The sequence below is a fragment of the Fukomys damarensis genome, unplaced genomic scaffold (genome assembly GCF_012274545.1).
Source record: "Fukomys damarensis isolate Sample0158 unplaced genomic scaffold, DMR_v1.0_HiC HiC_scaffold_16, whole genome shotgun sequence".
Classification (NCBI taxonomy): Eukaryota; Metazoa; Chordata; class Mammalia; order Rodentia; family Bathyergidae; genus Fukomys; species Fukomys damarensis.
This window is the reverse complement of record NW_022900928.1, coordinates 53,888,539-53,899,479: the sequence shown is the minus strand read 5'-3', so window position 1 is coordinate 53,899,479 and position 10,941 is coordinate 53,888,539. Positions and strand designations below refer to the sequence as shown.

Sequence of the window (10,941 nt, the reverse complement as noted above, 5' to 3'; positions counted from 1 at the left end):
CCGAACACAGGCACTTGTTTGTGTATGAATGTGTATGTGTTAGTTCTGATAACTTTGCTATATCAACTAGGAAAGTTACATATCCAAAACAATGCCTGATTTTATCCTGGAAAACAGAATTTGAGAAGCTGGAGCTTCCCATTTAGGTTGCATCAGCATGGTATTTGTTAACAGGAAAGGAAGGAAGCCTTTGAGTGCTTTCGCTTTCACTGTTTTTCCTGCCCAGAGAGTGTGGACAGCCATGGCTGGTAAGTAGCTTCACTTTTTCTCCTCTTATGGCTGTGTTTTAGGGAGCTAGACCTCGGGGCTCTGAGAGAGGAAAGAGGCAGGGAGAGAGATTTACCACATAGGCCTGTTTTTTGTCTGGGGATTGGGTACAAAAGGAATTATGGAAGCTTGGGGCACATCAGGGACTTTATGAACAAAGTTAACATTTTACAGCTTCTTGAAAGAAAGGTAAATGTAAATAATCCAGATTTAAGTCCCTTATATTTTTCTGTGATCTAAGGCTTTTCTTTTGACACATATTGTCCTGACATTCTCACCATTTTCAGGGTGAGAGATCATGAAGCTACACATAATAACTCACATTTCTTCCTTCTTTCTGCTCTCTGTATTTGCTTTCATTTTCAGCAGCAAGTAAATGAGCGATAGTTTGTGTTCTTAATCTCTGAGCACAGGAACGTCTGTTAGCCATAGCAATACAGAGAAAAGAAAGTATTATTTCACAGATGTGATATCTTTATGTTTTATAGCTACACATGTTCAATATTGTGTCTTCTAAAATTAGTTACTGTATTAAGAAAAAAAGAAAGTAAGGGATCATGGATAATAAAAAGAATGAACCCATCAGCTAAAAGCAAGTTAGTTTGTGAATTTAATTCCCTTCCCTGAACCTCAGATTCTCAATTTGGAAAACAGAAGAGGGATCGCCTGGGGCATGGTGGCACATTCCTGCAATCCCATGACTCTGCAAGCTGAGGAAGGAGGATCAGCTAGAGCTTGAGGCCAGCCTGGGCTACATAGTGAGTTCAAGGCCAGCCTACACTGCAAAGCAAGACCTTATCTCAAAAAATAAACAAAAGAGATGGGGAGGCAGAAGAAAATTGTTAGAATTAAAAATTTGTGGGACTCATCCTGTTCTGTGAATCTGGGAAAATGTGGTAGAGAATGCTCTGCTTAGCAAGTTTTCCAGATGATTATTAATGCACATTAAAATTTGAGAACCACTGGCCTGGAAGCAAATGTCTGAGGTTCTGTCTTTATCTAATATCTATCATTCTCACAGCTAAGGAACCACTTGATGAAGATCCACTCAACAATATAAAGTCTGTTGTCACGAACCTGGTTGAGGGAATATTTCATGACTTTGGAAAAAATGTATTAAACAAAGAGGAACTGCGCAAAATAAAGAAAGATGTAAACCTCATCGTGAACAACACTGAAAACCTGGTTGAGGATATCATTGAAAAAACTGAAAAGGCAAGCAAATTATTTGCCAACCACTTTAAAAGTTCCAAGAAACAACTGAGATTAAGTGAGTAGTTTCAGTCAGAGGCCTAATTATTCATTCTTTCTTTGCTGTTCTTTTGTACTTTCTAGTTTTATTCTCCTACTTCCAAGCACAGAATAAACTGTCCCCATCAAAAGGAATTTTTTCTTCATTATTTATTCTAATAGCACAGTGTACCCTGACCTACCCACATTATTTTATACTATTGAACATTTTCCTTTTCCTTTAACAATTATCACCCTTAATGATACCATAAAATTTATATATTCATTATATAATTACCTTCTTCTAAAATATTAGCTCCAAAGTACAGGGATCTCTGCCTGAAATGTTTCATAAATATATCCTAAATACATTATAAATGGCATCTCAAAAAAATGTGAATGAAAGACTGTTTAGAATTCAGAGATAGTCCATAGAGAGTCTAAGACATATAGAACCTTCAGTGGAGAAAAACTCACCATTTTCTGTGCCATAGTTCCTCAAAGAAATTTCTGGAAATCTAGATTTATATCAGTTAGAAGAAGACACAGAATTTAACAGTTACTGTTTGCTTCTTGATAGAATGTAGGATGACATATCTTTTCCCCACAACATAGTAAATATTTTAAACTTGTGGATAATATGGTCTCCTTCATGACTCAACTCTATTCTTGTGACATGAGAATATCAATAAAATATGCCATGAGTGTTGGTGTAATTCAATAAAGCTTTATTAATTTTGCTTTCTAGGTTATACTTCACTGACTCCACTCTAGAGTATAATATATAAATAAGTATATGCTAAATTTTTGGATTATTCCTTTGGAAATATTTTTGTTGTTGTTTAAAGATTACTTTATTTTTCTACAGAGACGTACATCTCTTTCAGGATAGTAAATGCTATCACCAACAAGACTTGACTAAAAATTTTTATTCTTTCAATTATATAAGCAGGAAGCTAAATATGTTCCACTTTGTTTCATAGAAACTCTAACTCTTTTCAACAGGGCAGCAACCTCTGAGACGTGTGGAGTTGGAAATCTGACTAAATCATGTTTCACAGAGGAGTCTGTCCATGTTCATGTTCATTTACTTAGCAGTATGATTCAGCGAGTTTAACATATATAGGTTCTAGAAATCTAGTTCTGCTGACAAATCTATTTTTCATATTATTTCAGAATTTCACCCTGAAAATGATGATGAATCTGAAAAAAGTTCTACACCCTCCTCCCCTTCGACAGGTAACAATAGAACACTTTCAGATTTTAATTCTCATGGAAAAGTATCTCAAGAAAACCTAGGATGGTCCTAGGATGGTCCTAGTAGGTAACAATAGAACACTTTCAGATTTTAATTCTCATGGAAAAGTATCTCAAGAAAACCTAGGAAATTTGTGGTCCTAATCAATTTTCATCATTGGAAATTAGTTTCATAATACTGCACATGCACTGATTCTTAGTGTTTTCTTTATTTCTATCTCAGCATCTGAAGATGAAAATGAAGAAAGTAGAGATGAAGAAAACACCTTATCAGCTGAGACACTGGCTATCTCTCCAGTTGGTAAGCACTAGCAGATACAACACTTCATGGGAACCCTTGGTCATCAGTTTAGGGTGACATGCAGGGGCTCTTTATGATGGTGAAATGAGCACTGAATTGAGGTTCACACAATCTAGGTTTCTCTCACTTCTGTCTCTAAGAATGTCTCTCAAAAACATGGTTACTACTTAGTTCCCTGCTCTTTAATTCTCAGAATCCAGAAAAAAAAAAAAAAAGTGAAAGAAATGAAGGAGAACGCTGATGTGGCCAAGGCATCAGTTCTAAAGCTGATAGGTAATGTCTACGCCAGGATACATAATGAAATAATGTAAGCTAAGCAGATTTTAAAAAGCCTTTATGGCAACACAGAAGCTCTACAAGGAACCTGAGTAGCAGTAAAGAAGGCTACCTACAGAGAACCACTAGCCATGAGCTCTGGTGGTGGTAACATACTATAACAGTAGACACAGTGTAGATTAGTCAGAAGAGACTCACATTTTAACGAGATTAGTAACACTTTTAAATAAATAAAAATAAAGATACAGGAAATTACCAACTATAAAAAATAGGATGAAGATATTTTAAAAACCATTTAAGAACCTCACTATGAGTGACAGAGTAATCAACTAAATTGCTTAATTATTGAGGTACATTAAAGAATTCTATATTGAGAAGGGGGTTATAATTTTATTATTTCCTGAGTACCATTATTTCAGAAATTTTGAACAAATTTACAAAATAAGTAAATATGGCAATTTTTTATTCAGCACAGTAATTGAAAACCTGAATTGCTACCACTCAATGCTAGGTTCACATGGCAGTAAGACAAATCGAGATATTTCTGGTATTAAGTTTTTAATTATTAAGCACGGATATATAATATCCATGTAGAAAACAGTGTATTTTCAGAGTATATGTATGAGAAAAGAGGATCATATATGTCAGAGAAAGAGAGAGTGCGTGTGGGCCAGCGGAGAGTGAGGAGGGTTGGGGAAAGGAAGTGGTACAGGTTATTCATCAGTAGGTACCTGAGTGATGCAGAAAAGGCGTTGTGCCAAATTCTTAAGTGAAAAGGAGAGGGGAATGGGCCTGAGACAGGTATGGTCTTATCTGTAACAGGTAAGAAGGGAAGGCCAATCTAGATGTAATAGGAAATTAGGAAAAGTTTGATTGGTGAAGCTATAAAATAGATCTGGGACCTTCTGAGTAGGCTATTTTGCCAATGGCAAAGGATTTGGATATTGTTTGCAACAGAAAATCTTAGAATGTTTTCCTTTATTTAGATTTAAGCATTACACAATGTATATATGTGTCAAAATATCACATATTATCCGATAAACATATACCATTTTATGTTTTCATATATTAGTTAAATGTTAAGAGATAACAGCTTTGAGATTGAGGTTATAACATTAAAGATCATAACAAACATTTAATTAGTAGTTTAAATAGAGAGTAAGCATGGAAGGAATCAAATTCTTGTTTTGGTTTGCCAGTGGTACATTCTACTGAGTTAAAGAAAACTTGTAGTGTGCAGGAAAGACAGATCTGTAAAGGAAGCAAATATCAAGTGTCTTGCTTTATACATGTGTAGTTGAAATACTTGTTATCCCCAAGGGCAAAAAATGAATATGCAGGTGGATGATCCACTGCAGAGTTCACAGAGAAATCAGTGTTGGAATTAATCTTGGAATCATTAGTGTACAGAGAGTATAAACATTCTTTTTTAAAATATTTATTTATTTATTTATTTATTTTTGGTACCGGGGATCCAACTTGGGTCCTTGCGCTTGCAAGGCAGGTGGCAGAACCACTGAGGTAAATCCCTAGCCCGAGAGTATAAAAATGCTAACACTGGAAGATGCCCACTTGGGAAAAAAATCATTGATAGACAATAACATGGGAGTGCAAAATAAGACAATCTAAATTTTGGAATTATAGCAAAGAGAAAGAAGCATCAATGAATGCAGCTTTACAAAGAATGGATGAAAAACACAACATTATAGAAACTTAAAAAGCACTGACCAAAAATGGAATGCATTTTCCCATATAAAATGGTTAATAAACAAATGATATATGGTAGCTTTGATAAGAAGTATTTAATTTTAGTGATGAGGATAACAGCCAGATTGAATTGTACAAAAGGAAAAAATAAAAAAAAATGGTGAGAATAATAGAGAGTACCTTATGGAATTGTGCTAGGAAGTGAAGCAGAGAAATATAACAGTAGCTAAAGAAGAAACAAGGCCAAGAGAAATTTTCTTAAAAAGAAGATTGATGTTAAATTATGCTAATATGACTATGTGGGTAACAGTGTGGAGAGAGGGCGAAATTGATAATGTAGAATAGGGGATGAATAAGTATCTGAGTAGAATCCTTGTGGGTTGGGGGAATGGAATTCAGAGCCTAAGGACAGCAGATGACCTTAGAAGGAAAAACACATCTTTGCAGTAGAATGGAGAATGAAATAAATGGGTAGACTTGTAGGTAAACTGATAGATTTTTTGATTACCAAGATAAAATAACTTGTATGCAAAAATATTACAAGGAACAGAGGGCTTGAACCCTAAAGAAAAACAAATAACAAAACAGAGATATTTTCAAGTATTTAAAACTATTCATTAATAAAGAGTTACAAACTTTGAATCTTCCCGGATAATCATTTTAAATACTGAGAACACATAAATGAAAGACATCATCGTGTCCTAATTACTTGATGGTACACTGATCACAATTAAAACACAATGCAAATTACTACTTATATTGGGCATTCACATTTAAGAATGGAAAAACAGGGGGCAGGGATTTAGGTCAGTGGTTCAGCAGCCTGCCTCTCAAGCACAAGGACCCAAGTACAAAAAAAAAAAAAAAAAAGGAAATGCAGAAAAAAGACATATTGAACCCATGAAAATATTCTTGAGCTGTCATTGGGAAAGAGATTCCATGATTTCTGAATGGTCACATAGTGATTAATGCATACCATTAACAAGAGGGTAAACATTTTGTGATACATAGAATTGTTAAGAATGTTGTAGAATAATGTAGGTTACTTGTCTAGGGATATTGTAAATGGACGTCAGAGTGTTAATAAGAAAACAGATATTGTAAAGGGAGTTCAAACATTTGAATAGCGATTTGACTGAGCTAAATGAATATTAGTCTTCTTTACAAATTCTAGATTCTGTAATTTATGTGATGATATAGAGTTGGCTTTTTAAGACTAGTCAATGCTATTACCACTAGATAGACAGAAATCTACAGTGCAGTCAGTAATAAGCAGAAAAAAAGAGAGGGTTTCCTAAGACTTTTGTTTTAGTTAAATAAGAAAGGATTTTCTTATTTTATTATGCTTTTAAGAGGAATTGTAGTAAACATTCCTGACAAACAAGAATAGATTTGACTGTTGGCAGGGCAGTATATGTTACTACTATACTACTATGCTACTACTGAGTTGTTTTCTTTGTTTCTTCTTTTTTATTTTTTTCTGTTGTTCTTTTAGTTCCTCAGGAAACCCACAGTGCCCGATCCGAGGATGCACTGAAGCTTTGCCCTCCTGATCATTTCGATAAACTGAAGACAGAAAAGGCAGATGAGGTGATATGCTTTGAATAGGGAGACAGAATATTGTGAATTCAAGCAAGACACCGGAGAGACAACGAATGTTTTAGTTCTTGTAGAAACACCTTCAAATCAAGACAAAGGGCATTGGTCACATCTAGTAGAGTGGTCTTCACATTAGATTCCCCATTTCTTTCCTCTCACGCTGGAGCACATTAATAGTCTACACCACCTAACCCGTACCAAGTTCTAAGAGGGAATGAATATTCAGACCTAGCATGTGTTTTCATTTTCGTGCTTTTTCTTTCTTCTCATGAGGGTATATTTCATTACCAATATTTCTGTCATCCACTTTATAATTATACTGGCTTGTTTTGTTTGAATTTTGGTGGCAGATTGGAAGGGCCTGGGTCAAGGCATTCTGTCTCCTAATTACAGATATATCCCGTAATGAAGAAGGAAGGTCGAACCCGCCTGGCCCTCATCATCTGCAACAAAACATTTGACTCTCTTTCTAATCGAAATGGCGCTGATATTGACCTTTTGAGGATGCAAGACCTGCTCAATGACCTTGGATATTCAGTTATTGTAAAAGTGAACCTGACGGCTCAGGTAACAGTCCTAGAGAGTAGAATAAACCTCTTTCCTTCTTAAACAATTTTCAGCCTCTCCCTTGGTAGCAGCAAAAACAAAATATATCATAGTACAGGAATTTTATTTGCTCTAGAATGGGATCCCCTGGACCTCCGTGTTCTCCAGTGTACAATCTCATAGCAAATATTTAGACAGTTTCTATATAACAATATTTCAGTAAAAATGTTGGGTATTTCAGAAATCTCAATTTGTGAGGTATCTATTAGTTGATGGTCTGGGTAAGACACAAGTTGTGAGTCTTGAAACTAGCTGGTATTTGCTAAATGGATTTGTGAGTCATAATAATGTCAAATTCATGTGTCTAACTGTAAAAATATGTAAGTAGTTGTGATTCTGATTCTGTTACAATAAACTGGGAGGCTTTAGACAAATAATTTTAAGCCTAACATTTAGTTAGTCCATGATGAAGAAATTTGGTGCTTTTAATTTTTTGTCAGTGGAAAACTCTGCCTGCCTGTCTTTCCTTTCTTTTATGAAAACCTATAGTAATCCCATTGTAATACAAATGAAAACAAATTGAGCCTGTAGGAAACTAGTCATCTCACTTGGCCTCATTATATTCTATACCTCAGTTTCTTTAGAAACTTGAGGCTCTGCTAAAGAAACACTGGAGTAGATGATAAATAAAAACACTACCAACTTTTATATTCTGTATACCTGCATTGTCTAGATTTATACCAGAATACTACTGCTCTTACAATTCCATTCAATCAAAATCAGCTGATTATTTAGTTCTTATTCATTTTTGTTAATTTTGTCACCTATGTGCATATAAACTATGTACAGAAAGTTTCTCCATAGTGACTCTGGATTCTTTTCAGGGAATGGAAACAGAGCTAAGGCGGTTTGCTGACCATGAAGGCCACCAGTCATCAGACAGCACATTCCTGGTGTTTATGTCACATGGCATTCTGGATGGAATTTGTGGGACAAAGCACAGCATTAACAAACCAGATATTCTTCATGATGACACCATCTTTACAATTTTTAACAACCATAATTGCAAGAATCTGAGAAATAAACCCAAGATCATCATCATGCAGGCCTGCCGAGGCAGTGAGTCTCAGTTAGAACCCCAGGGAGTGTCCCTAAAATTCTCTAAGACTGGTTTCTAACTTTAATTTTTAACAGAGATGGATGAGGGAAGCAACAGGTTAATATCCTGTTTAAATCCAGCCGAGAAAGGTTAAAAAACAATAAGTAGCCTAGAATAATGAGAAATGTCTCAATCATTTGAAACTAGGATTGTTTCAAACCAGTAAGGTACATTGTCTAGTAGTAAGATACTTATATTTTAAATAATACCATGATAAAATCTACTAAAGTAAGGAATAATGATGCGAATTATACTATGTATGTATAAATGTCATGTAATACCACATATTTTATTAGGTTTGATATCTTTCTCAGGGGGTGATGGAATCGTCTGGGTGACCACTGAGAGGGGAGAAGCCATGGCAGACACACATAGTCTTCCTATGCAGTATTATGGATATTATGGACGGAGTGATGCTGTCACAATGACCCATATTGAAAAGGATTTCATTGCTTTCAAGTCTTCCACTCCACGTAAGTGACTTTAGAGAGAAGACTCCAAATATACTAGTTTCTATATGGCATACTTGGCTATGATCGTGTCTTATTACTGAATATTTGTACTCTACTTAATTGAATATTTTAATTGGAGAGATTTAAAATATTGAGAGCCATAAAACTTGATTTGGAAGGAAGCGTTCAGTGTAAGTAGGACTTCAGTGAAAGTCTAGACTTAAAAGAGTGTTACTAAGCAAAAATAAAGGATGTTTCATTTTGTTCTGATTTGTTCTTCAAATACAGAAATGACACTAACATGCATCGTTTTCTCTTGATTTGGCTCAAATGATTACCTAATAGCAACAAAACAACCCAACTAATGAAACTATTAGGCCCTCTCCTCACACACTAGTACCTCTTGGCCTGTTGTTTGAAACACTTCTGAGGAAAATAATATTAAAATGCCTACCTTCAGGTTCATATACCTCAATGAATGAAAGACCAATCCTTCATTGAGAGGAAAGTCATAGTAGAACGTATAGGTAGAACATAGTAATAGAGAAGAATCTTGTTTATCCCTGGTCCACCTCACAGAAAAAAAAAAAAAAAAGAACAACAACAAAAAAAACTTTTAACAGTCATCCACAATATTGTTCTATGAAGAATTTAGGTAAGTCAATTTTAAAACCAAGTATGTACAATTCATAGTTCTAAGTGCTCTAACTCAGTAACGACAGGCTTAATAATCCACTAAAGATCTCTTAGAATGTAGATTTCTGATTCAGTGTGTCTGGAGTGGGTCCTAAGACTGCCTTTTACAGAGCTCCATTGTGAAACCCACATTACTGCAGATAAGCACATGTGAAGGGATAAGGATTACTGGACTCTGAGTCTAACCTGGGGAATAGGAAAAAGGCCATGCGAAAAGTGCCCACCTGATCATGTGAAGAGTAACACACAGAACTGTATGACTATTTGTGGGGTTTTTTTCAGACTATTTGTTTTATATATTGCATTTTTAAAAAGATTTTATTTAAGAGTCCTCTGATTTTAGCTGGTAAAATAAGATGAAAAGTCAAATAAGGCCTGATGCATACTCAGAAAAAATACTTAATTTCATTCACAAAATAAAGTCTAGTATGCAAAATCCTTGCATTTCTTTTCCATATGTATGATCACAAGTTGGGAACAGGCTAAGTGTGAAGCACATGCCACACAATTAAACACTGATATTGATGGAGTTTATAATAGGGCTACAGAGGCAGAAATTAATTGGGAAAAAAGACATACAAAAACGGAAATGAACAATGACTGTCAATTGGGATTAGTGCTTTCAAGAAATATTTCTGCATAATTTTAAAAGATAAAAATGCAATCACATTAATGATAAAAGTAATACCCTGAGCAGGAAAAACAGTGAGAATAGAAGACCTGAGATGTAAAAGATCTTGGAGGAGAGGTCCAGGGTGTGTAGAGTCCAGATCCAAGGAACAGGAACAGTAGGGACACCAGAGAACGAGATGAGAGCCAGAAAACTGGAGCCCTTATATGACTTTTTATACTAACAGTAACAGAAAATTTTGGTGGGATTTAAGTGATGATATAGTAAGATCATCTTCACTTTTAAATGAGCTCTCTGGAGGAATCAGTGGAAGTGAACTATAGTCTAGCAAAAGTAGATATAGAAAAAACAGGCTAAATTGTATTGTAATATTGCCAGTCAGAGTTGATAACAATAGTTGTAGAATGCGGTAAATTGTTAAGTACAAAAGGAAATTAATATACAACATTAATAAAGGTGGCTTATCATATATGGTAGTAAATACAAAGAGATGATAGAGATGACTCATTTTGCAAGTAGTTGATTGTATATACTCATTTTAACGGGAATCTTGCAAGAACTTTTGAGATGGCTGTGGCATGAAGAAAGGTGAAATAAAGAATAGAGTGTTTCATTATTGTATGTTTCAGAAAAGAGACCTACTCTAAAAATAGATTTTGGGAGATAGTAGCCTAAGGATCACATTTAATAAACTAAGAATGGATGAAATCATCTAAGATTTGAGAATACAGCCGGGAATTTAGCTTAGTGGTTCTGCTGCCTGCCTGGCAAGCTCAAGGTCCCAAGTTCAATCCCTGGTACCAAAAAAAAAAAAAAAAAA

The 10,941-nt window shown here is 35.0% G+C and overlaps 1 protein-coding gene across 1 annotated transcript in view; it reads left to right on the top strand.

Moving 5' to 3' along the window:
• Nucleotides 1-10,941, top strand: part of LOC104874823 (caspase-12-like) — a 13,106-nt gene continuing 2,165 nt past the window's right edge. The window contains exons 1-8 of the mRNA XM_019210347.2: nucleotides 1-248; nucleotides 1,289-1,537; nucleotides 2,674-2,736; nucleotides 2,978-3,055; nucleotides 6,534-6,628; nucleotides 7,031-7,204; nucleotides 8,068-8,302; nucleotides 8,657-8,815. Coding sequence (XP_019065892.1) covers nucleotides 158-248; nucleotides 1,289-1,537; nucleotides 2,674-2,736; nucleotides 2,978-3,055; nucleotides 6,534-6,628; nucleotides 7,031-7,204; nucleotides 8,068-8,302; nucleotides 8,657-8,815 — 1,144 coding nt within the window. The 5' untranslated portion in view covers nucleotides 1-157. The remainder of the gene's footprint in view (nucleotides 249-1,288; nucleotides 1,538-2,673; nucleotides 2,737-2,977; nucleotides 3,056-6,533; nucleotides 6,629-7,030; nucleotides 7,205-8,067; nucleotides 8,303-8,656; nucleotides 8,816-10,941) is intronic.